The sequence below is a fragment of the Periplaneta americana genome, chromosome 16 (genome assembly GCF_040183065.1).
Source record: "Periplaneta americana isolate PAMFEO1 chromosome 16, P.americana_PAMFEO1_priV1, whole genome shotgun sequence".
In the NCBI taxonomy this organism is placed as follows: Eukaryota; Metazoa; Arthropoda; class Insecta; order Blattodea; family Blattidae; genus Periplaneta; species Periplaneta americana.
Genome location: NC_091132.1, coordinates 75,244,154 through 75,268,523, shown reverse-complemented (window position 1 = coordinate 75,268,523; position 24,370 = coordinate 75,244,154). Strand labels below are relative to the sequence as shown.

Below are 24,370 nucleotides of genomic sequence, written 5' to 3'. Positions count from 1 at the left end.
TATGTGTACTCTGACTGGCATTTAACTGTTGAGCTGCACAACTGAAGTCTGTTAAAAATTTTAAATTAAATTAATACAGTTTTGTAACTTACTTTCCCATTGTTGATAGGACTGCTAATTTTCAAATAACTCTGATGTTAAAGGGATTACTGAACATGTGTTTAAATCTCTATTGTTGAAATGTATTTTTAAAAGTTAATGGAATTTTGTTTTGTTTTATTGTTAAACCTAATATAATATGGACTGTTTTATATGAAATGTGGAAAATATATGGAAATTAACGAAAATATGTACTAAACTCTAAAATATGGAAAAATATGGAAAATAAAAGTAGGATTTTTCAACCCTACACATTGTGAAACATAAAGATAATGCAAAATATAAATTATATTAGCTTTATAAGTAAATATGTATTTACATATAAATCCTTTCCCTGGTGATTAATATTGGAGGCGAATCTGACACATCAGCTGACTCAGATAGGCCTACTGTATCAGCTGATTCAGAAATTGAGGGAGAGAAGCCTCTTCTAGCACCTGATTAATCAAGTAAGTTAAGTAGATTTATGACACTTTTTTTCAGGATATAATAATAATAATAATAATAATAATAATAATAATAATAATAATAATAATAATAATAATAATAATAATAATAATATCTTTGAGCAACAGTAATAAATATAAATGACACTCGGGAGGAAATTAAACGCAGAATAAATATGGGAAATGCCTGTTATTATTCGGTTGAGAAGCTTTTGTCATCTAGTATGCTGTCAAAAAATCTTAAAGTTAGAATTTATAAAACAGTTATATTACCGGTTGTTCTGTTTGCTTGTGAAACGTGGACTGTCACTTTGAGAGAGGAACAGAGATTAAGGGTGTTTGAGAATAATGTTCTTAGGAAAATATTTGTGGCTAAGGGGATGAAGTTACAGGAGAATGGAGAAAGTTACACAACGCAGAGCTGCACGCATTGTATTCTTCACCTGACATAATTAGGAACATAAAATCCAGACGTTTGAGATGGGCAGGATATGTAGCACGTATGAACGAATCCAGAAATGCATATACTGTGTTAGATGGGAGGGAAAAAGACCTTTGGGGAGGCCGAGACGTAGGTGGGAGGATAATATTAAAATGGGTTTGAGAGAGGTGGGATATGATGATAGAGACTGGATTAAACTTGTACAGGATAGGGACCGATGGCAGGCTTATGTGAGGGCGGCAATGAACCTGCGGGTTTCTTAGACACTATTTGTATATAATAATAATAATAATAATAATAATAATAATAATAATAATAATAATAATAATAATAATAATAACGCGGAAATTACTTATAATGGCGCCCCTGTCAATTCTATGTATGGCACAAATACACGTGCGTGGCGGAGTGATACATTACTTCGTAGTTATAATGGAAACAGTACAGTGAGGCGAGCTCCAAGGTCGTCTCGCAAGTCGAATGCCCTGGGTCCATTTCTTCTGCTAATTAGTCTGAGAGACTTTTGGAGAATAAAACTGTTTTTACATTTGAAGCAATAATGAGATCCTTCTGTTGTATGAATCGTGTCAATCCCAAATTATCAGAAGTTTTCGACTCTTTATATGAAAAAATGAATATCAATGCTATTAAAATTTTTTATTTAAAATCATGTATAGGAGTTTTCATCGTATTCGTAAAGTATATAATTAAATGTAAACTGAATAAAATAAACTGTTTGGGATGAATGATAATTGATAACCTGATATAAAGGTTAAATACACATTTATCACGCTTATTGACAGTAGGCCTATACCGTACCGACCCACTTTAACCACTGGCTTATGCAATTTGACACTGCCATTATGTAAACAACTGGCAATTACGTATATGTGGTCTGGCGGGTATAGTGTCTCTTATTTAGAAGTCAAAGAGAAAGAAGATTCGATCGACAGAAACTGTCCGTCGACCGGTTAAGGTTGCCACAGTAACGATTCACGCGGCTGCATATGCGCACGCGTCATAGTCTGAACAGACTGCTGGAGCGCAGCTGTCATTTTTTTCAGGCGAAACCAGTGATGTTACCAGTGCTCAATGGGCGAAACATGTGCAGTTAGTTGCAGTACGTAATCAATTGTTGTTAAATGGACAGTCTTGCAGCGTTCTGACAAATAACGGCCGCGTTTCAAGAAGGTACTGTAAGGCAATGACAAGGTTTGTCAATAAGTGATTTCCTGGCGGTGGCTGGTGGCATGTATAAAATCACATACATTTACTTATTAATTTACTGTGTGTCTATTTTATTACAAAGGAAACAGTTTTATTGAGGATCAGCTGTTAATCACGGTTGCTTAGTAACAATGCGTTGTTGTATTGCTGATAAAAATGATTTTTAGTGATATGAAAATTTGGCGGTAGTTTGACATCGGAAATGTAATAACAAATGAAGATTTTGTGTCAATTTAAACTTGCATGCCTGTTTTTTAAAAGTAATACAGGCTCTGTGTACCTATAAGATCAATGTGGCTTTCAGTACACATATCTTTAAATCTAGTGATTTCTGTTATTGGCAGTGTGAAAAATGTAGTATTTTGTTATGTATTTCGAGTTTTATACTGTACTTTGTTGTGTTTTTTTCAAGCGATGTTCTTTGACCATGTCACTCACATTGTCGTGGAAATCGTGGACTAATAAATTAGGTGCCGGTTTCTAACTCCCGTGGACACTGGAACCAAATACCTTGATATAATAATACCGGACAGCTATGTTAAAAGCCAGGTTATGAACCGACTAAACCGGAAGCAACGTTCTGTTGCTCTCTTTCTGAGCTCTGTTGCCACATAGTGGGGCGAGATTCAAAGCGTGTTCAGCGTTTGTCACCGATATGTTTAAAATAACTACTGTATATAGTTCTCGATAACACTATCAACAATATTACTGTTTTTAAGAAAGCACGAGCTAATGACGCTGGTACGAAATGCGACTCGTAATGCACGTGGTACTGCAAATGAACTGGCTACACTGTCTCCGTGATTCCGTTGCCAGATTTTCGTTAGCAGACGACATTTTCACGCGAGGTCCAATGAAAAGCTCCATTCTCGTTCTCCCCTCCACCCCCCACACTCAACGTGTCATCACTGCACAGGCTACCCCTCTAACCCGCACTTTCCTCTCGCCATTACAACTACTTCCTGTTTCGTCGGTTCATAACCTGGCTTTTAGTATAGCAGTTCTGCGCGTGCTGCTACCTAGGCGGCAGGGTGTGCTGAAACCCGCGAAGCAAGCTGTAATCTTTTGTATTGTTACTGGGCTAGTAAATAGTTTTATTAATTAGTGCTGTGTTAAAATGTCAGGGTGTATATGTGCTGTTTATAACTGCTAGAATTACAGTATTACAAACTGCTTCAAATCGTAGGCTACTTTCGATTTCTGAGGGATCATAAAACGTGAGTCAACAACATTCTTTAGTAGGCCTAATGCCTTCGTATCTGTGTTGATAGAACAATAAAAATTAGCTTTTTATTTAGGCCTAATAAATGAATAGAAGTAAAAATGTATTGGAAATTTTAAGGTTTTATCAAATTAAGTTTTATTGTTGTCCACATACCTTTACTAATTATTACAAGCATCAGATTACTACCAAATTTATCTTTGCAGCTGTCAGCAATGTGAATGTAAAGCGTTATTGTAAATTCGTTCTTAATGTGAGAACTAATTTTGTCTCTCTAAAGCTAATAAAAAATATATAACAATTAAATACGGAAAGTAATACGAGTAATGCAATATTTCTCATAATATGCAGCTTTGATGTAAAATAATAATGTTACATTAAATACTATTCAACATTTCTTAAGTGTCTCATATATTATTCTACATTAGTACCTCACGTTTTAAACAATAGTCCGATTCCCGCTATGTTAATATTTGTATTTGTGGTTATAATACCACACCTCTCCGCTAGATGTCAGCTCTGCAACATTTCGTACTCACGTCAACGCTGCTAGTATACAGCTGTCCGGTATTATTGCAGTAAAGTATTTGCTGGAACTAACTAAATCGACTAATAATGAAAGCGAGTGGTGGAAAATAAATCGATATTAAAAAAAAGTCCCGTCGCTATAATTTCCGGCAGCCAATCGCGTTGCAGGTCGGCTACATTTAAACTTGTGCGTCTTGTGATTCGCTGATTCATTTCTTAAGGCTCGATAAATACTTAATATAATCGCCCGCCATTTTAGCTCTTTAGTTGGCGTTCGCAGAAAGCACACGAAGACGTTATTTGCCGCTCAATTATTTGCTGGATTACATTGCGTTTGATTTAACATCATAGGAGTTACGACATGATGATGTTTAACGGTGTTGCAAATAGATTCCTCGTATGGTAGCTCGGCAACGTAAGAACAAAAATGGCGAATGATACTACCTACCTAGACTTTATACAGCCTTCACTTTCTAAGATGTAAGCAAAGAGGCGGGTCACGCCGGAAATAATAGCGTCGGGACTATAGGTTCTAAGTCGAGTTCGCAGGATAAAAAAAAAATACAAAACAAAACAAAACATACACTGACGAACTTCAACTAATTACAAGGAGCTAGTTAGGGTTCACTCAAAAATGAAGTAAATCCAAGTAAGGCTGTTTCAGAATAATTATTCCTAATTTTTGGATGCAATAGAGCACACGTAATGAAGCACTTTTTCGTAAGTGTCCGGAAATATTCTGATCGTGGTTAATGATATGATAGTAATGGAGATTTCAAATAACTCAATATTAAGAGCAGTGGCGCAGCCAGAATTTGGTCCTGGGGGGGGGGGGGGTTAAACTTTAATATATACGGTAAAAAACTTTAACGTGCCATTACTTTATAATTTTATTACAGTTTCAACGAAACAGAACTTCTCATTGGACTAAATAGGATCCAGCTAAAACAAACAGAAATCCATTTGCTGTTGAGTTCACAAAAGCAGCATATAAGTTTATCGGCAACAATGCTTCAGTGAAGAGCACAGAGCGTCACTGAGGGTATTGCACAGATATTTAATATTGTTTAATATATTTCAGTAAATGTAACTTTATCCTAAGTGGAATGGTTTCTAATGGCATGTGTGGGCAAAATGTGTTGCCTCTCGAAAATAAATGGGCTGGCTCCTGAAAGTGTTCAGTTTTGTTTAACCGTGGTAGAAGATTGTCATTTATTGAGTATAACAGATAGCTCATCCTTATGTTAAAATCGGTAGTACTTCGAAGAGAACAACCACCAGAATCGCCACCCGTCCGCCGTAAACGAACACGAGATGGCAGTACAGTCGCTAATGCAATTCAAATAGGAGTTACGACGTGAATCCTAATGTAACAGCTAGATGGTAGCATAGTAAACCTGACAAAAGTTGTTAACGTCAAAGTCTTAAGGCCGAACAATCTGGGTATATATATGATCTTTAAATAAATACTTCGTTATTAAATTTAAATGGTGTTTTGTATATGAGTACTACTCCTGTTGTTGTTATACACACAGGTACACGAATAAACAGAAATGTAAACACAGTATTGGAGCGTGCGGAGAGAGATCGCAGCGTGAACTGTTCACTGCTCCCCTTATCAAGAATATGCTCAACGTACAGTTGTCAAAAGAAAAAGTGGCCGCTCTCTAGCCACAAAGTTCCCTTCGAGTATCTCCGCTACAATTCGGAAACAGGCGATGTTACATGTTGTTGGACCATGTGGCCTGATATCTACAGTCAGAATGAGAGTTTTTGTGTGTTAATCTGTAGCGTAATGGTAGCGTTTCGGGTTAGTGTTCGTAAGGTCGTGCGTTCGAATACAACTAATGCTTTTTATGTTTTTTTTTTTTTTTTTTTTTTTTTTTTTTTTTTTTTTTTTTTTAAGGAGAGAAAGAAAATATAATTGCTCCTGTTTATTTTATGACTGTTTTAGTAATTGACATCAGGTTCATGAATGTATTATGCCATGACTTTGTCATTATTTATTATGACATTATGGCTGCAAATGGAAAGAAAGATTATATTCTCAACAAAAATATCTTTCGTGGCATAAACAAAACAAACTTACAGGCTTCTGCCGTAAAAAAATTAAAACAATTGAAAGTTAAAAAAAGAAAAAACAAAAAGCCACGATTCAATATTTAGTCCATCTTCCTTCCCTCTCGATCACATCTTGCAGTCGAGTGGGCATGGAATCGATTAGTGTTTTCAAATACCGACTGTTCTCAGCCACAGCATCCCAGGCATCCTGGACGAGTTTCCACAAATCATCAGGGCATCTTGGAGGGGGATTGGGCCAATTTTTCAGCATATGCTTCTTTACTTGTGCCGAATTATTCTCCAAAAGATACAAGTCCGGAGAGCGACGAGGCCAGTCTATCAATTCGATATCCTGTCTCCTCGCAAACCAGTCTCGAATCAATTGAGATGTGTGGACTAGATGATTATCCTGCTGAAATTGAAGAATTCCAGCAGGATATAAAAACCTAGCATGAAGAACTATATAGCGTTCCAGCAACCGTTGATATTTGTGCTGGTTAAATTTCCAGCGAATACGATAGATTGTGCCCACTCCACGACGAGAAATCCACCCCAACACGACACAGATACTCTACCACTGCGGGCACGCATGGCAGCGTATCTGTGGTCGAATCGGGTACCAGGAGGACGATATACAAGAGTGGGTCCTTCCTTTGTAGTAGGAAAGGTGACTTCATCAGAAAAGATTATCCTTTTCCAACCCCGATCACCATTTCCCACTGCAAAGACTAAACGTTCCTCTATAATATGCTTTTCCTTATGAACTTCCCTAGGAATGGCACGTCGAGATCTCAAATTGGCGGCCCTTAAACGATTTCTCACGGTCTGACCCTGACCAGGGAAATTAACAACTGCCTTCAAAGTAGCAGCAGTATTAAAGGGATTCCTTTCAACCTCTGCCACTAATCTAGCGTCCTGTTGAAATTTTCCTTCTACCACTCCCAGCTTTTCGGCCAAAAATTGCCGAACGTTGATAATTTTGCACCCATCTCCGGGCTGTCCGTTCTGACACGTTGAAACGCCTACCTGTCTCGGATGCCGAAAAACCAAGATGAATCACAGCCCGTATTATACTTTCCTTCGTTCCTGCATCTCTTTGTGAAGCTATGTCAAAGTCGCAGGCAGAAATGGCGTCGTGGTTTTCTCATAGACTTATTAAATAACCGCTAGACCGCTCACTGGCGCTAGTGTTATGCTCCCAAATTGAACAGCCGGCGGGCGGCCATTTGTTTGTTAGAGCTGAATAAGCACAGTTCTTTCGTGTGCTGCTTTTAATTGCAGCAATGCACACGGATGTAAAGATAAAGTAGGAAGGAATGTTATATTTCACTGATTAGTTAATCCTTCATTTCTAAGACGATTTTGTCTCCATATTATGTTTCAGAAAACAAATGATTGTACTTGTCATGTGACTTTATGCTTCACGTTTCCTCTGAGTAAAGAATCTCTTAACCGAAAGTGGATAGGTGCATTCCGCAGAGAGATTTTCTACCCTACAATGAATGAATCATTCAGTGTGTTCAAAGCATTTCGAAGATAGTTTTTACCTTTCAAACTATGCTATTACCATATACATTGCTATTGTCCTTCATCTACTCCATATCATTCATTTTCTTCAAACAGTTCTTTTTTTAGTGCATACATGAATAATTATTCACCGAATTTAAAGCTACGGAAACTGCATAAGTTATAACATTTTTTTAATATAACTGATTGAAAGTAATTCTTATCTTAGTTACGAATTAATTAAACATTTTCTTATGCTACTACTGCTGCTGCTGCTGTTGCTACTACTACTACTACTATTACTACTACTACTACTACTACTATTACTACTACTACTAATAATAATAATAATAATGATGATGATGATGATGATGATGATGATGCTTTTTGACTTCATGCAGCAGTTTAACCTATAGATTGAATTTAAAACTTGACATTAATTCTTTTATTAACCGTGGTTATGAATATTCACATTCAGAGTTCCTACGAAAATGATACAAGTCTGACAGCCAGGCTTTCCGGGTATCCTAATTTAGGCGGGATTCTCCCAATTTCCTGGTTGAGTCCCGATTAAAGCGAGTCGGGATTGACAAAAAACCCGATTTTACAGATTATTATTCAAACAAATTATGTCGGTATTTCCTATTATCCGATATTTTTATTTAAGCCTATATATTGATTCAAATGGTAACATTGTAAACATAGAAGTTACCACGGATATTTAGTAAGTCTGTAAGGTAGCCCAGCTGATTGCCGTAAGGCAACTAAACTCGCAAAATAATACCTACTTCTCCTAGTTCTACCGCATTGTTAATTAATCCGTTTCGGTCCCTGGTCGCTGCTCTCACAATTATTAAATATTGTGTACTTTGAGTGCGTTGAGTGGCAAAAAAGATAGCGTTTTGATATCGTGTAAACAATTACTGTGTTTTAAAATTTAGTAAACTATGTTTAAACATGGATTCATCGTCAGATAGTGAAACTGTTGCAGTAACGGTTACAAAGTTAATTTAATAGCAAATGGTTAAAAGATATTCGTGGTTAATAAAAGAAAAAAATATAATGTTCATTGTACTATGTGTCCTTTGTACTTTAGTGTTTATCACGGAGGCGAATAGCCCTATTACATTAAAAAGCACGCAAACACTACTTTGCAGAAAACTGCTGTAAATTTTATGGTAAAGTGTTGATAAGACTAATGTCTTAAGTTAGCTTCTGATATTCCGATTTCCCTCGCAGAAAACCTAGCAACTCTGCTGACAGCAGAAACACGGTATTAAAGGTATCTCGCAAAGGAAGTATTGTTCCTTTACACTAAAACATTTGGCTTTAGGATACGCAATACACGTATTTAAATAGCGGTTACGAAATCTCGCGCGTTTTCTACCAAACAAATGGCGGATTTCTGCTGCTTCAATTTGGGAACATATTTCTCACTTCTCCGCTACGGCGCGCCGTGGCGTGGTAGGGGCTCGGGTTTTCTCAGAGAATTAGCCTCTACCTAGGTCTTAAAATAACAGCAAAACATTCATTATACTAAAAATATTATATATTCTTCAATTAGGAAATAATAATATAAATACTTGTTAGAGTCTTATTAATAACTATATCATTTTCAAACATGAAGTCCACAAAGTTAAGAAGAATATAATTCTTTTATAATCTCGACCTCAGTGTCATAATTTGTTTTCGAAAGATCTGTATTGAACTATATCCACACAATACGTCCTTAATCATTGCTGCTGTTGCAGCTGGTATTACAACTATAAATATTATTGTCATAAACGTAACCTTTTTATATCATTATTAAATATTCAGAATATAATCTAAATGAATGTTCAGTTGTAGTGTTTCTGACAATGCGTTGAATTATGTTAATACCAGATAAATGACATAGCTGAGTCGGAAGAACGTAGGAACGTCGGACATCGGGAAAGTCGGAATTCAAATGTCAATGTATCAGGCTCAAATCCTCTTGACTCCTTTCCAATTTATTATGTTACAGGATAGTATAATGTAATAATATAACAATATAAGAAGAAAAAACTAACACTCGTATTAGGCAGCTGTATTGTTTTAAACCTAACATTAAATTTATATTACTTACATCGCTAACGAACGATAACAGGATACAAATGATAATTTGAATATTATTTATATCGCTAATGAACAATAACAGAATACAAATGATAATTTGAATATTATTTATATCCTAACGAACGATAACAGAATACAAATGATAATTTGAATATTATTTATATCGCTAACGAACGATAACAGAATACAAATGATAATTTGAATATTATTTATATCCTAACGAACGATAACAGAATACAAATGATAATTTGAACATTATTTATATCGCTAACGAACGTTAACAGAATATAAATGATAATTTGAATATTATTTATATCGCTAACGAACGATAACAGAATAAAAATGATAATTTGAATATTATTTATATCGCTAACGAACGATAACAGAATACAAATGATAATTCGAATATTATTTATATCGCTAACGAACGATAACAGAATACAAATTATAATTTGAATATTATTTATATCTCTAACGAACGATGACAGAATACACATGTTAATTTGAATATTATTTGTATAGCTAACGAACGATAACAGAATACGAATGATAATTTGAATATGATTTATATCGCTAACGAACGATAACAGAATACAAGTTATAATATGAATATTATTTATATCGCTAACTAACGATAACAGAATACAAATGATAATTTGAATAATACAGTTTTTATATCGCTAAAGAACGATTAAAAATAAAATGAGAACTTGAACAAGGCCCGAACTCACAACCTTCGAATCATTAAGCGAGCACTCTACCGCTGGTCTACGAGACGCAGACATGCAATGATTCCATAGTTCCGGAATTGCTTCTAAAAGCACATGCATCGTGTAACATCGCCGTGACCCGAAGTGGACTTGGAAAATATTCGCTGTTCACGAGTGCTGCCACTTTTTTTTTTTTTGACAACTCTACATCTAACCTGTATTGAAAGTAATAAAACGCAGGACTCTATTTATGAGTGCACTCCTGAGCGAGCGAAATATCGTTCTTTTTTAAAAGAAAATTGGAGGCGGCTATCATAGTTATAGAAAGTGAGGAAGCTAAAAGTAAAAGGAAAAAACAGAAACGATACTAGACGAAGAACTGGCTTCTGTAAAGAAATACATCTGGTTGCATAATTTTAATTAAGGCCATGTTCATCAATCAGCTGAGTTTCCTTATATGGACAGCTATGGCTGGATTGCAAGGAAGGCACTGTCTGTCCGAGAGGTTATGTCGCATCCCAGTTTCCCCCACTCGTTTCTGTTGGCCCTCTGTAAAGGCTAGTGGCTGGACTGTTAGTTTTTTTTTATTGAGACGCCTGGAGTTTTACGTATGCAAAAGCTCTTTCAGAAATTTAAATATGTGTGTATTTTATCATGTTAACATTTTATAAACATGAATTTTGAAATAATAAAAAGTAACTGAGGACAAGGCATGGAAGTTTACAGTGAAAGAGATAATGAAAAATAGAAGCTGCTTGTTGTTTAGTAAAATGCCCGAAGACAGGTCTGAACCTCACAAATGATACCACTTATGAGGCAACTAGGCCAGGAGATGACAGGGTAAAGTGGCCAGTTCCTTTCCCCCTCCATTGGATACATAGCTGACTAGCTACATATTACACTAGTCAGACAAACAATTGTACTTCCTCTGACACATGTCGTCAAGTGAGATGTACGTCTGATAATAGATGTCATTTTATCTTATCTAATTAAAAAACGAAAAATCGTACAGCGTTGAAAAGAAAGGCAATAGATGATGATGATGATGATGATGATGATAATAATAATAATAATAATAATAATAATAATAATTTATATGTAAAATCCTTAGAGTTGATTAGGGCCAAAATTAAAAAAAATATATATATAATTTTGAGATTTTTTCTCTGAAATTGATCCGTCCAGGCAAGCAGTTTGTAGAAAACTTTGTAAAATGGTTCCTTCTGTTCTTTCTTCCACCGATGAAGCCTTATAACATGCTTCTGCCGAAAATATATATAGTTACACACATTGGTGGACAGTTTTCGTATGTGGACGGCAACAGTAAAATATGGGAAAGCAGTTAGACCCTAATAATGTCAAAGCTTTTGTTAGATTATGAAATAGTTTCACACAGTGCTGCCAAAATTAATTCTCCCAGTGTTAAAATTACAGATTGTAAATTTCACTTAGGGCAGAGTTGACTTAGGAAAATTAAAGGAAACAGTACCTATATCAAACCAGAAGCTCCGAAACAAAACATCTGAAATTCGAAAGGGGTTAAAAACTTTAAATTTTTGGTTTTTGTTATTTATCACTATCAGAGGTATCCTATCAGATGTTTTTCCAGTACGAGAGCACCTTTTTTTGCTGATATCCGTATCTTAAAAAAATCTTGCGTAACAATGGTGCAGTACAGTCCGTGGAATTAAATTATTGTTGATTTTTAACTGCATGATATGCCAAAGTATCTTCTGCATCTTGAACTAACTTATCACCACCGCTTACAGCCACTAATTTTTTTTTAAATTTTAGTTGGTTATTTAACGACGCCGTACCAACTACTAGGTTATTTAGCGTCGATGAGATTGGTGATAGCGAGATGATATTTTGCGAGATGAGGCCGAGGATTCGCCATAGATTCCTTGCATTCGCATTACAGTTGGGGAAAACCTCGGAAAAACCCAACCAGGTAATCAGCCCAAGCGGAGATCGAACCCGCGCCCGAACGCAACTTCAGACCGGCATGTCGCGGCAGGCAGCGCCTTAACCGACTGAGCCACGCCGGTGGCTGAAACAAAATCTTCCAAGCTTCGACTACTACTAGCACTATGGACATTTAACTTATGCTTCGATGTTTTCAAATGGTCTTCTAAATCACCGGCTTTTTGTGTGCAATAGATAAATTAGAATTGTATGTTGCATATCTCACTTTTCACTTACCAGTTTCTCCAGTCTCTATTTGAAAGCTGGGGTATTTACTGCGGAGTTCATCGGTTAAAACACACTTCCGCTTAGGTATCTGGCTTTGGAAAATAAATTCAACAGCACGTGTTCATACTACAACCAAATCAAACAAAAACGTGCTACCTAGTACCGCGTGCTACAAATGAGAATCAGTAAGAACTTCCGAACCGGAAATAAATTGCACAGGAAATGAGCACAGCGCATTCTAAAAAAAAGTAGTTCGATTCTGTTATCTTAGGCTTCCGTTCGATTTTTCGCAATCACTAATTATTGCCAACTTAATTGTTTCACTACAAAATATTCGGAAAAAAAAAATCATTAGCTTACAAGTTACATTTCCATAAATAGGCAATTAAAATTTAACTGGAAAATCCCCCCGGACTTCTCCGGACGCCTTAAAAATCAGGACATGTCCGGGAATATCCGGACGTATGTAATCCTACTAATGATGCAGCAGTTGAATTACCTATATTCTGCAGTTGTTTCCAAATCAGTAGCATTACAGGTTAACTTTTTTGACGCCGCGCTTCGAGGCAATAGCAGCTGCCATTTTGTTTTCTGTTCTTGCCTCGACTCTGTCATATTGTTTAATTATCGATTGAAATCGCGTGTCTCAAGAGAATTGTTGCGTTGTCATGATTACGGCAGTCTGCTTGTTGCGACGCGAAGACCTTGCCTACCTGCAGGCCACTACAACGCAACGTGTCACGGTGAGTTTTATTGCTCACGTAACAGCTGGGCTTTCGTACGCAAGGCTAGAGGTCACTCTTACGCAATATTATTAGGCGGAATTTGTTGATATTCAATATTTACTAGTAGGTATATTTACGCGGAACTTTCGAAAATATTTCGTGTGTTCATCATTGTAGAAAGCCACTGTTAAGAGAACACGGAATAGGTTACGGTGTGGTTTTCTACCACGTGTATTACTGGACGTAAGTTGTTCATTTGTATGTCATTTTCTTCCTTTAGAATATATTTACACTACCTGCGAAGGAATATCGCGTAACATTAAGTAACAGTATTCATACATACCACATAGGCCTACCAAAATATGCGTGGATGCATAGAAATTCCATCCATATTGATGTTTTGAATTATGGAGTTAATTATGTGGCCTCAACGAATTGTGGGTATATTAGGAGACCTTGAATAGATGCATATACAGTAGCTACCCTGCAGGTTCGCAGCAGAGGTCGTTGAAATTGACCTTGGAATCAGTGATTTAAGTTCACTATAGCCGAATGTTCATTATAACCGACTTCATTAAATCCACAGTTAGGGTAATTTCATATCTTAAAACAACTTCTACCAAAAGTTTAAGGACATCCCTTCAAAAGAGATGTTTCACTCCTGACTTTATACAGGGTGTTTCCGGGCTAGTGTTACAAACTTTCAGGGATGATGGGGAAGGGCACATGTATCAATTTGAGATAAGGAACCCTGGTCCGGAAATGACTGAGTCGAAAGTTATAAGCAAAAATAGTTGTGTGGAAATGAAATAATTTTATTCCTCTGTACACTTTATTTATGTGTATTTATCTGTACATCTTACACATACTGTATTCATCTGACGTTGTTTACGTTGTCTACTTACAGTATTCCATTCAGTGCGCTGTCTGAGAGGTGGGGACAGGAAACTACACTAAAGCAATGCATATAACATAATGTGTAATGGACATGGTCGGTCCTGATATGCACGTCTGTAGACAGCAGTGTAAACAACATTTCATACAAGTTGAGAGGATGCGAAGGCATTTCTTTCCCCTTCTAATTGCCCTGAGTCCGTCAGTGACAGATCAGTAGTTGTTACCTCTTATACCTGCACCCCCCCCCCCAAACTGTACACACAAAAAAATAAAATATTAAATAAAGTACATTAGTGAATATCCAACAATTGGAAAAGAGAGCCTACACATAAGTAGTAATGACAATGGAGTTAGGTTAGTCAACTTTGCCACATCAAAAAATTTAATTGTCAAGAGTACAACATTCCCCCATAAGGATATACATAAATATACGTGGACTTCTCCAGACGGAATGACACATAACCAGATAGATCACATCTTGGTAGATAAAAGAAGGCACACTAGTATAGTAGACATTCGAACTTTCAGGGGCGCAGACTGCAATTCTGACCATTATTTGGTAATTGGAGAATTAAGAGAAAGACTATCAGTAGCCAAGCGAGTAGAGCAACAAGCTAATATTAGTAGATTCAATATTTTGAAATTAAAGGGCGAGGAAACTAAGCAACGTTATCAGGTTGAAATTTCAAATAGGTTTGCTGCTTTAGCAACTGCTGACGAAGCTGAGGAAGAGTTAGATGTTAATAGCGTGTGGAACAATATCCGAGATAATATCAAAATTGCAGCTGAGCAGAGCATAGGTTATCATGAAACTAAGAAAAAGGAACTATGGTTTGATGAAGATTGTTCCATTGTAGTAGATAGAAGGAAACAGGCAAAATTGAAATTCTTACAGGATCCAGTTGTGGAGAATAGAGATAATTATTTCAATGAAAGACGGGAAGCAAGTCGTACACTTAGGAATAAAAAGAGAGATTACTTGAAGGAAAAACTGAATGAGGTAGAAACAAATAGTAAGAATAAAAACATTCGAGATTTATATAAGGGTATAAAGGAATTTAAGAACTGATATCAGGCAAGGGTAAACGTGATCAAGGATGAGAATGGTGACTTACTTGCAGATTCTCATTCAATCCTGAACAGATGGAAAAACTATTTTGGACAACTACTAAATATACATAGGCCAAATAGAAATGATCAGGACGAAATTCAAATACAAACTGCTGAGCCATTCATGCCGGAACCCACACTTTCTGAAGTCGAAATTGCGATAGAAAATCTGAAAAAGTACAAGTCTCCAGGTATTGATCAAATTCCAGCAGAATTAATACAAGAGGGTGGAAGGGCATTATCTAGCGAAATCTATAAACTTGTACTTGCAATTTGGGAAAAGGAAATTATATCAGAACAATGGAAGGAGTCCATAATCGTACCTATTTTTAAGAAGGGGGACAAGACTAACTGTAGTAACTTTCGAGGAATATCACTTTTGTTGACGTCGTACAAAATTTTGTCGAATATCCTTTTGAGAAGATTAACTCCATATGTAGATGAAATTATTGGGGATCATCAGTGTGGTTTTAGGCGTAATGGATCGACTATTGATCAGATTTCTTGTATTCGACAGATATTGGAGAAAAAATGGGAGTATAAGGGTACAGTACATAAGTTATTCATAGATTTCAAAAAGGCGTATGACTCGGTTAAGAGAGAAGTTTTATATAATAGGCCTATTCTTATTGAATTTGGTATTCCCAAGAAATTAGTTCGATTAATTAAAATGTGTCTTAGTGAAACTTACAGCAGAGTCCGTATAGGCCAGTTTCTATCTGATGCTTTTCCAATTCACTGCGGGCTAAAGCAGAGAGATGCACTATCACCTTTACTTTTTAACTTCGCTCTAGAATATGCCATTAGGAAAGTTCAGGATAATAGACAGGGTTTGGAGTTGAATGGGTTACATCAGCTTCTTGTCTATGCGGATGACGTGAATATGCTAGGGGAAAATCCACAAACGATTAGGGAAAACGCGGAAATTCTAGTTGAAGCAAGTAAAGCGATAGGGTTCGAAGTAAATCCCGAAAATACTAAGTATAGGGGAGAGTCGGGTAGTATCGGACATCGGGTAGTATCGGACAGTGCGTTTCTTTCGTCTACCACCATATGGTAGTACCTGAATGACATGGTTACGTTTCTCTATGCGACATCACAAAAACGTAACCGTGTCAATCAGGTACTATCATCGTGTGGTAGATGAAAGAAACTCACTGTCCGATATTACCCGATGTCCGATACTACCCGACTCTCCTCTATGATTATGTCTCGTGACCAGAATATTGTACGAAATGGAACTATAAAAATTGGAGATTTATCCTTCGAAGATGTGGAAAAATTCAAATATCTTGGAGCAACAGTAGCAAATATAAATGACACTCGGGAGGAAATTAAACCAGAATAAATATGAGAAATGCGTCTTATTATTCGGTTGAGAAGCTTTTGTCATCTAGTCTTCTGACAAAAAATCTGAAAGTTAGAATTTATAAAACAGTTATATTACCGGTTGTTCTGTAAACTTGGACTCTCACTTTGAGAGAGGAACAGAGATTAAGGGTGTTTGAGAATAAGGTTCTTAGGAAAATACTTGGGGCTAAGAGGGATGAAGTTACAGGAGAATGGAGAAAGTTACACAACGCAGAGCTGCACGCATTGTATTCTTCACCTGACATAATTAGGAACATAAAATCCAGACGTTTGAGATGGGCAGGACATATAGCACGTATGGGCGAATCCAGAAATGCATATAGAGTGTTAGTTGGGAGGCCGGAGGGAAAAAGACCTTTGGGGAGGCCGAGACGTAGGTGGAAGATAATATTAAAATGGATTTGAGGGAGGTGGGATATGATGGTAGAGACTGGATTAATCTTGCTCAGGATAGGGACCAATGGTGGTCTTATGTGAGGGCGACAATGAACCTCCGGGTTCCTTAAAAGCCAGTAAGTAAGTAAGTAAGTAAGTAAGTAAGTAAGTAAGTAAGTAAGTAAGTAAGTAAGTAAGTAAGTAAGTAAGTAAGTAAGTAAGTACATTAGTGAATATAAAATACAGTGACACAGATGTCTGACGATTATATGTTTGAGTATATTTTAGTGTTCTTCTTACAATATTTTCAACTAATAGTCAGTCAGTTTATATTATGAAGTCAGGGGTGAGTGACACAGTGCACATTGTCTCTTTGTGTATGCTGTAGAGTAGCGACTAGCGGTGGAGAAAACATTTGTCTTCTGCTCTCAGAAGCTTTTTAATGTGCCAGTTGATATAAATGGCAATAAAATTATATATGAACGGTTAGTATAGACTTTTGATATATAGTTTACCGGTAAACACTTTCGATAAAAAAATTTGTCACTATGTTCAAAGTCAATTAGTCGAACGTTTGTGAGCTGGACAATAGGATTTTCACCTTCACTGATGTTAGAGAGTATGAGTAGAGGGGAAAGCCTATCAACCAAACTGAAATGGGGATTAGGTGTACAAGTTGCAGTGTCCAGTCGATCAGTTCTAGGTAAATGGAGGAGTACACGAGAGCGGAATATGCAGAGCTGATTTTCGAATACGGATGAGCCAATGGGAACAGTAGACAAGCTCACAGATTGTATCGGGACAAGTACCTACGTAGGAGACATCCTGCCCATACCATCTTTCCCCGACTGTTCCAAAGGTTAAGGGAAGGAGGGCACGTGGTGCGAAATTACAATTCCATTTCCACACAACTATTTTTGCTTATAACTTTCGACTCAGTCATTTCCGGACCAAGGTTTCTTATTTCAAATTGATACATGTGCCCTTCCCCATCATCCCTGAAAGTTTGTAACACCAGCCCGGAAACACTCTGTATTTATGTGAAATCTCCTAGTCTTTATACAGGTAACAAATGTCTGTGAAAAATGAAGTTTTTACTTTAAACTCAATCTCTTTACCTTTCGAACTATGGATTATATAACAATTTTTCTGTGATAAAAACTTACCGGTATTGAAAAATTACATTTTTGTAAGAAAAAATTAATTACTCCAGAATGAGTGTACTTAGATGAATTCATTTTGAGATGGAGTTAGACATATCTAAAATGTTACTTTGCAATTATATTTTTTATTTAAAACAATTGTGACAGTTCGTTCAAACATTGTAATCCGGATTTTTTCTTTAATTTATTTAGAAAAATGTCAGTTTTTATAATTCTCTTGAGCTTGAAATTCGCGGCAAATTGGTTAGGGTCCGTCACTGTCATTTACATCATAACATTGGGAGTTGGTAAAAACTTGTCAATCAGCTTATTCCCTCCATTTTTAGTAAACAATTATGGAGTTTGTTACAAGTGTGGAAAGGTTAGATTTCTTCCTTGAAAAAAAAAAAAAAAAAAGAAGTGAAAATGGGTCGAAATTCAGTGAGTATGGACGGGAAGTGACAGATTATTGTAATGTGGAAGAATGACTTGAGATAATATCTAACTCATTGCCAAAGTTCATTAATATAAGTACATCCATTCTGGAGTAATTCATTTTTGCTACAAATATGTAATTTTTAAATAAGTTTTCATAACAGAAAAATTGTTGTATAATTCGCAGTGTGAAAGATAAGAGAGATTGGGTTTGCAGTAAAATAAACTTCATTTTTCACAGGCATTTGGTCCCTGTATAAAAATCACGGGGTTTCACGTAAGTATAAGAACAGGAGTGAAACATCTATTTTGAATGGATGTCCTTAAACTTTTGGTAGAAACTGTATATATCGGTATGATTTTAGCAAAGAAAAAGAAAAAGTAGGAGTAAAACAGTTTTTAACATCAATTTAGGTATTTTAGGTACTATAGTACCTCCAATTTCGATCATATATTTCCATGAATCGTGTATATACGAAATTATTTTCATGTTTTACATGAGGAACGAAATAGGGTTTTATCTAACGTCAGAGGTCTAGTAATAATTTAAGAAAAGAATACGAGATATTTCGTTTATTTGTTTATATGCCCTACTGCACTCGAGGAAGTTGAACAGATTCCTACATGTGGACATATACTCTCGTTCTTCAGTTCAACTGTTCTAAACAGAGCCACAGCATACATGGCCTCGCAACACTTGAACACCAGTAAACCCAATGCAAACACAAATGCCGCTGTTCTCAGACATACTTGCTGGTCAATCGCGTGTTCATAACAGATTAATAAATATACTAGAGTAAAGTGCAGAAATTATGTTATCGAAATAATGATAAGAGCTGCGATTTTGCTATCTGAGCTAATCTGTGTACAGTTCACTGTTTAGAAGATCAACACGACAAAGGTGAGCACTTAGAATTTGAAACGTACTGAAATGTGTTGTTGAAGGGATATGGTTGATTTATTTGAGGACTTATCCTGACATTTGACTTGACCTTAGGAAACTACGAAAAGTCAGATACATTTCCAAATTTAGAAAACGAACCAATTAGATATTTGATTGACTCTAGTAAATGTGTTAACGCTATCGGCTCTCAGAACATAGCACAGCTGTGGTGCAGTGTGAGCGATGCGGTTGTCGGGTAACCTGGAGTTCCAGGGGATTGAAAACTCTGAGAACCATTATGCGGCTTAGGTTATACAGGGTGTCAAAAGAAAGTATCCAGTATTTTAGGAGGTAATAGTATCCATCAAAATAAGAAAAAAAAAAATGTCTAATAAACATGGATCCTACAACACATACTTTCTGAGATCTGAACATTGTTCATAGGAGGTGCTCAATGTGACGTCTATTTATGGCAATGCATTTTTCTGTCCTATAGTACAGCAGACTACCAGATAACCATAGCGTAGTTGACACCCCTGGCATGGAATACTGATACGTCGCAAGGAATACTGAAAACAAAAGTTTGAGGTTAAGCAGAGATGGTGTTGTGAATTTTCGTAATCAGCATGTGTAGGCTGTTGAAAATTCCCATGTAGTTGAAGAAACAAGGCATCAGCACCGATTCTCAATCAACTTATGGGTAGGCGTTCTTGGTGATCGATTAAAAGGACCATACGTGCTACCACAGAGATTAACTGGGGCTCATTATCACGACTTTCTTATTAACATACTGCCTACCTTGCTGGAGTATGTGCCATGTCAGCAAAGACTACAGATTGGTTCATGCATGATGGCACACCAGCACATTTTTTCCGCAATGAGCGTGAACACCTGACGCTGACATTTCAGATTGATTGGGGAGGCCCCACACCTTGGCCTGCTCGTTCCCCAAACCTAAATCCCCTAGACTTTTGGTTATCAAGAACAACCAGGTCAATTTCAAAGAGTGCGTGATTCCTTACGCCGAAGGGCAGAGGAATGCACTGCCATGAATGGACGTCACATTGAGAACCTCCTATGAACAAGTGTTCAGACCTCAGACCCATGTTTATTAGACATTATTTTCTTTTTTTGATGCATATTAGCACCTCCTAAAATATTGGATATTTTTAATACCCTGTATAAGGCCTATAAAATCATGATAAGTCACCTTGTCAGGAGTTAGACGTTACTTAATTTAATCGCATCCACTGGATTCGTTGGCCTAATTATGTGGGTGGTGAAGGTACGTTTCCGTACCTCGTTCTTGCTAAAAAGAACTGAGCCCGAAATTCATCTATAGTGATAAATTCTCGCACTGGCTTATTACTAGACATCGGATTTTTAGGCACTAAAAATTGCAGTTTTAGGCGCCTAAAATAAGCTCAAAATTTGTAAAATTAGGCTCTATTTTAATGAAAATAGGCATTTTAGGCTCTTCAAGGTATCATACTTATTTCTTTCACTGAAATTTTTAGTTATACACTAAAATACGCACAAAAAAGTATGTTTAAACATTAAAAAAGAATACTATATTATATTTATAATCAGAGCTGCACAAATTTAATATATTGAAACTAATGAAATAATGATTATTGATATCAAGATTACTCATTTTAAGTTATTGAAATTCAGTTCCATGCTCAGACTTTATTATAATTATCTGCACAGTATACCACCAGAATTTTTTCTAAATTCTCCACAGTTAACCTTTGCCTTTTGTCACTGAGAATCATTTTGAAAGCAGAAAAACTTCTTTCAATCGAAACTGATGTGAGAGGCGCAAATTTTAAATTAGGTACAATAGAAACATCAATACTTACTGGAACATTTACACTTTCCCCCGATATCACTCTTGATACTTTTTCCAACAATGAAAATCCTACATTCTTATTTAATACGTTGTCCCACTTATTTTTAACTTTTTTCCCAGTTTCGCCCAAAGCAGAATGTATGTTCACTTGAGCTTCCTTTACTATTGCTATTTGGCTACAAAGAGATTGTTTTTCACGTTCTAATTGTTCAATGCTTGCAGGTATGAAAGAAAAGTTTGATGTTATGTAGGCAATATCGTTTTTCACTCGTGAGTCATTCAGACAATCTTTCACTGCTTTCACACACGCTGCACTATCAGTTTCAGGTAATTTATCAATAACTGTGACCACTTCTTTAAAATACTTAGAATAATACACCACTGACTGAATCCAGGTTCCCCATCGTGTAACAACCGGCTGAGGTGGGAGTGGGATATCTGGAAAGTTCTCTCTGAATATTGAAATCCTGGATGGGGCTTTACAAAAACATTTTTTTGCGTTAGAAATAAACGAATTGACAAGAGGTAATTCATTCCGGATTGTTTCAGAAACCCTGTGAAGGCCATGTGCTAGACAGGTTACATGCGTGAGGTTAGGATAAAATGTTTTAAGAAGTGGAGCTGCAGCAACCATGTATGAGGCAGCATCAGTACAAAACAACAGAACTTTAGAATCGTCTATATTACCTGAGCATAAAGACTGTAGGCCTTTATTTACAAAATAAGCAATGGCTTGGCTATTCACTTTCGAAAGTTCCTTGACACATACGAGGTGTGGAATCAAAGGTCCATCAGGGCTAAGTTTTCCTACTACCATATTTGCTATATACCTATTCATAGGATCTGAGGTTTCATCCACAGAGACCCATATGTAAGAATCACCTATATCCTCCCGAATGGAAGCTAAAGTTTCATTGTATATTCTGTCTAAGTAATTTTTTCTTAGGGTCGACTCAGATGGGATATTTCGTTTGCAGTATTTTTGTAAAAACTGTCTTAAAACCGGATTTTCAATTGCATTCCAGGGAATGTTAGCAGCAACAAACGCTCTGGTTAAATCAGCATAGAAATTGCTGCTGAGATTGGATGAAGTAGGCTGTGTTAGTAAAGTTTGTTGCAGTTGATTTTTCTGCTGAGCTTTAGCCTTATGAGCCGCTCCTTGCACATGCTGTTTTAGGTGGCACTTCTTTTCTTGCGAAATCTAAAAATGTAAAGTAAACTGAATTAAAATAAAATCCTAATTGTTGTATTGCCGTATTTCTATCACAAAGTTAGTGGGTTCGAACAATCAAAATTTTAATGACCTGCAAATACTTTAACTATAGGAATTTAAAAGGTTAAAGTGTAGTGGTCTTAAAAAGAATTATACCTCAGGATAGCTCAGTCAATGTATAAATATTATAGGCCTACTCATTAAAATTAATAGAATTTATATATTTCAACTATTGTTACATACCTGTTTGCTACAAATCTTGCAGAATATTATTTTTCCATCATAAGTGAATTCTGAATATTCTGTTAGCCATTGCCGGATCAATGTAGATTTTGCACTTATATTTTTCGGCATTATCGCGTTAAACTTCACAGGAAAACGTCCTACCGCTCAAAACTTCTCACACAATTAATAAGGTGAGGGAAAGAGCAACTGTTAACGAGCATTCAAATGAACCGTTGTTATTGAGATTCAATTGGACAAAAATACAAAGTTCCACTTATTGTTGCATTTCCTGGTAGTGTTAACACTAGGAGGGCCATTCTTTTAAATATTTTGTAACGATTTACCCTACTAATTCGCAGTTTTACGACTTTTCATAAATATTTCAAAAACACTCTTTCTCCAAAAATTGTGATTTTATGACACTCTGAAGGGCAGTACAGCTAATCGGTTTAAGACCGAAAACAGTCATTTTTATAGTATAGTATATCTCTGAATCGGTAGCAGCACATGTTGTGATTGTTGCCTGCTTCAAAACTAAGGTTGGTTCTTTGTCGGCATTTATGCCTCCAAACATGTTAAATTCGGTGAAATCTATTGCGAGTGTCGTGAGATTCAAAACATTTTGTTTCCTTTATCAATGGTTTCATGGCCGGTGTGAAGCAAACTTTCTACTTATTAAATGCCTTAAATTTCGCAATGAATGCATGTATAAATTATAAAAAGTAAGAGTAAAATGCGAAACTTTACAGTGAGTTAGGCATTTTTAGGCGAATATTAACAAATTAGGCTCTAATAACCGTTTTAGGGCATTTTAGGGCACTATAAAACTCTTTGAATACCTTTCAATTTCCATGAAACACAATTATTAATAATTTGTTTTACTTTTCTCCTAAAGAAACAAAATAGGCATTTGCCCTAGAATCCGATGTCTGCTTATTACACAAAAAATGGGATTTTTCGTATCACCATGATAACTAGTTTGTTCATTTCTGATTGTTCTGGCGATCGTGTTATCAGCAGGCACTTTCCTGTAACTTGGCCTGCAAGATCTCCAGATATTAACCCAGCAGATTTTATTGGTTGTGGGTCTATCTGAAGGAAAGGGTGTTCTTGAGAAAACCTACGAAAATTAATGCGTTGAAGAACTCCATCGCACGCACTGTGGCATATATTCCAAAACAAGAACTCAGAGGTGCTATATACAGCATTGGAGAGAAGGTGTTACTTGTGCAAGAACAAAATGGTTAGGGTTGCCATAAGTCCATATTTCGATTACTTCTCTCTCTCTCTCTTGTGGGGCTGGTGGATGTTCGTGGTCTTCCGAAATTGTTCTTATGGATATTCTGAACAGTTCCTTCGTCTTCAAACTTATCGCGCAAACGAGCAATTGTGAGTCGCGTTGGTGAATCTCGTTGAAACTCCATTCTAAACCGTCTTTGCGCTTCACTTATGTTCTCAGTCTTTCAGTAGCACTTTAGAATGATTTTTTCCCCCCTTAAAGTTTAGTCTGACTTCAGCTATTATTTTAAGCGGTCACACCTGAAAAAATATTAAAAAGTGTGTTAGTTATGAGTTATTAAAGAGTGTATACATTTATAGTAGAGGCTACAC

At 36.3% G+C, this 24,370-nt stretch overlaps 1 protein-coding gene across 3 annotated transcripts in view; it reads left to right on the top strand.

Annotated features, from left to right (window-relative positions):
* The first annotated feature begins 1,922 nt into the window (after window positions 1-1,922).
* The window catches only part of LOC138716457 (androgen-dependent TFPI-regulating protein-like), a 72,498-nt gene continuing 50,050 nt past the window's right edge, over window positions 1,923-24,370 (top strand). Inside the window, exon 1 of one of the 3 annotated variants that reach the window (XM_069849565.1) lies at window positions 1,923-2,199. In XM_069849565.1, the coding sequence (XP_069705666.1) occupies window positions 2,192-2,199 (8 nt within the window). In that variant the 5' untranslated portion in view covers window positions 1,923-2,191. Of the gene's footprint in view, window positions 2,200-3,250; window positions 3,432-24,370 lie in introns of those variants that run through there. The other 2 variants (XM_069849567.1, XM_069849568.1) reach the window with 2 other exon arrangements.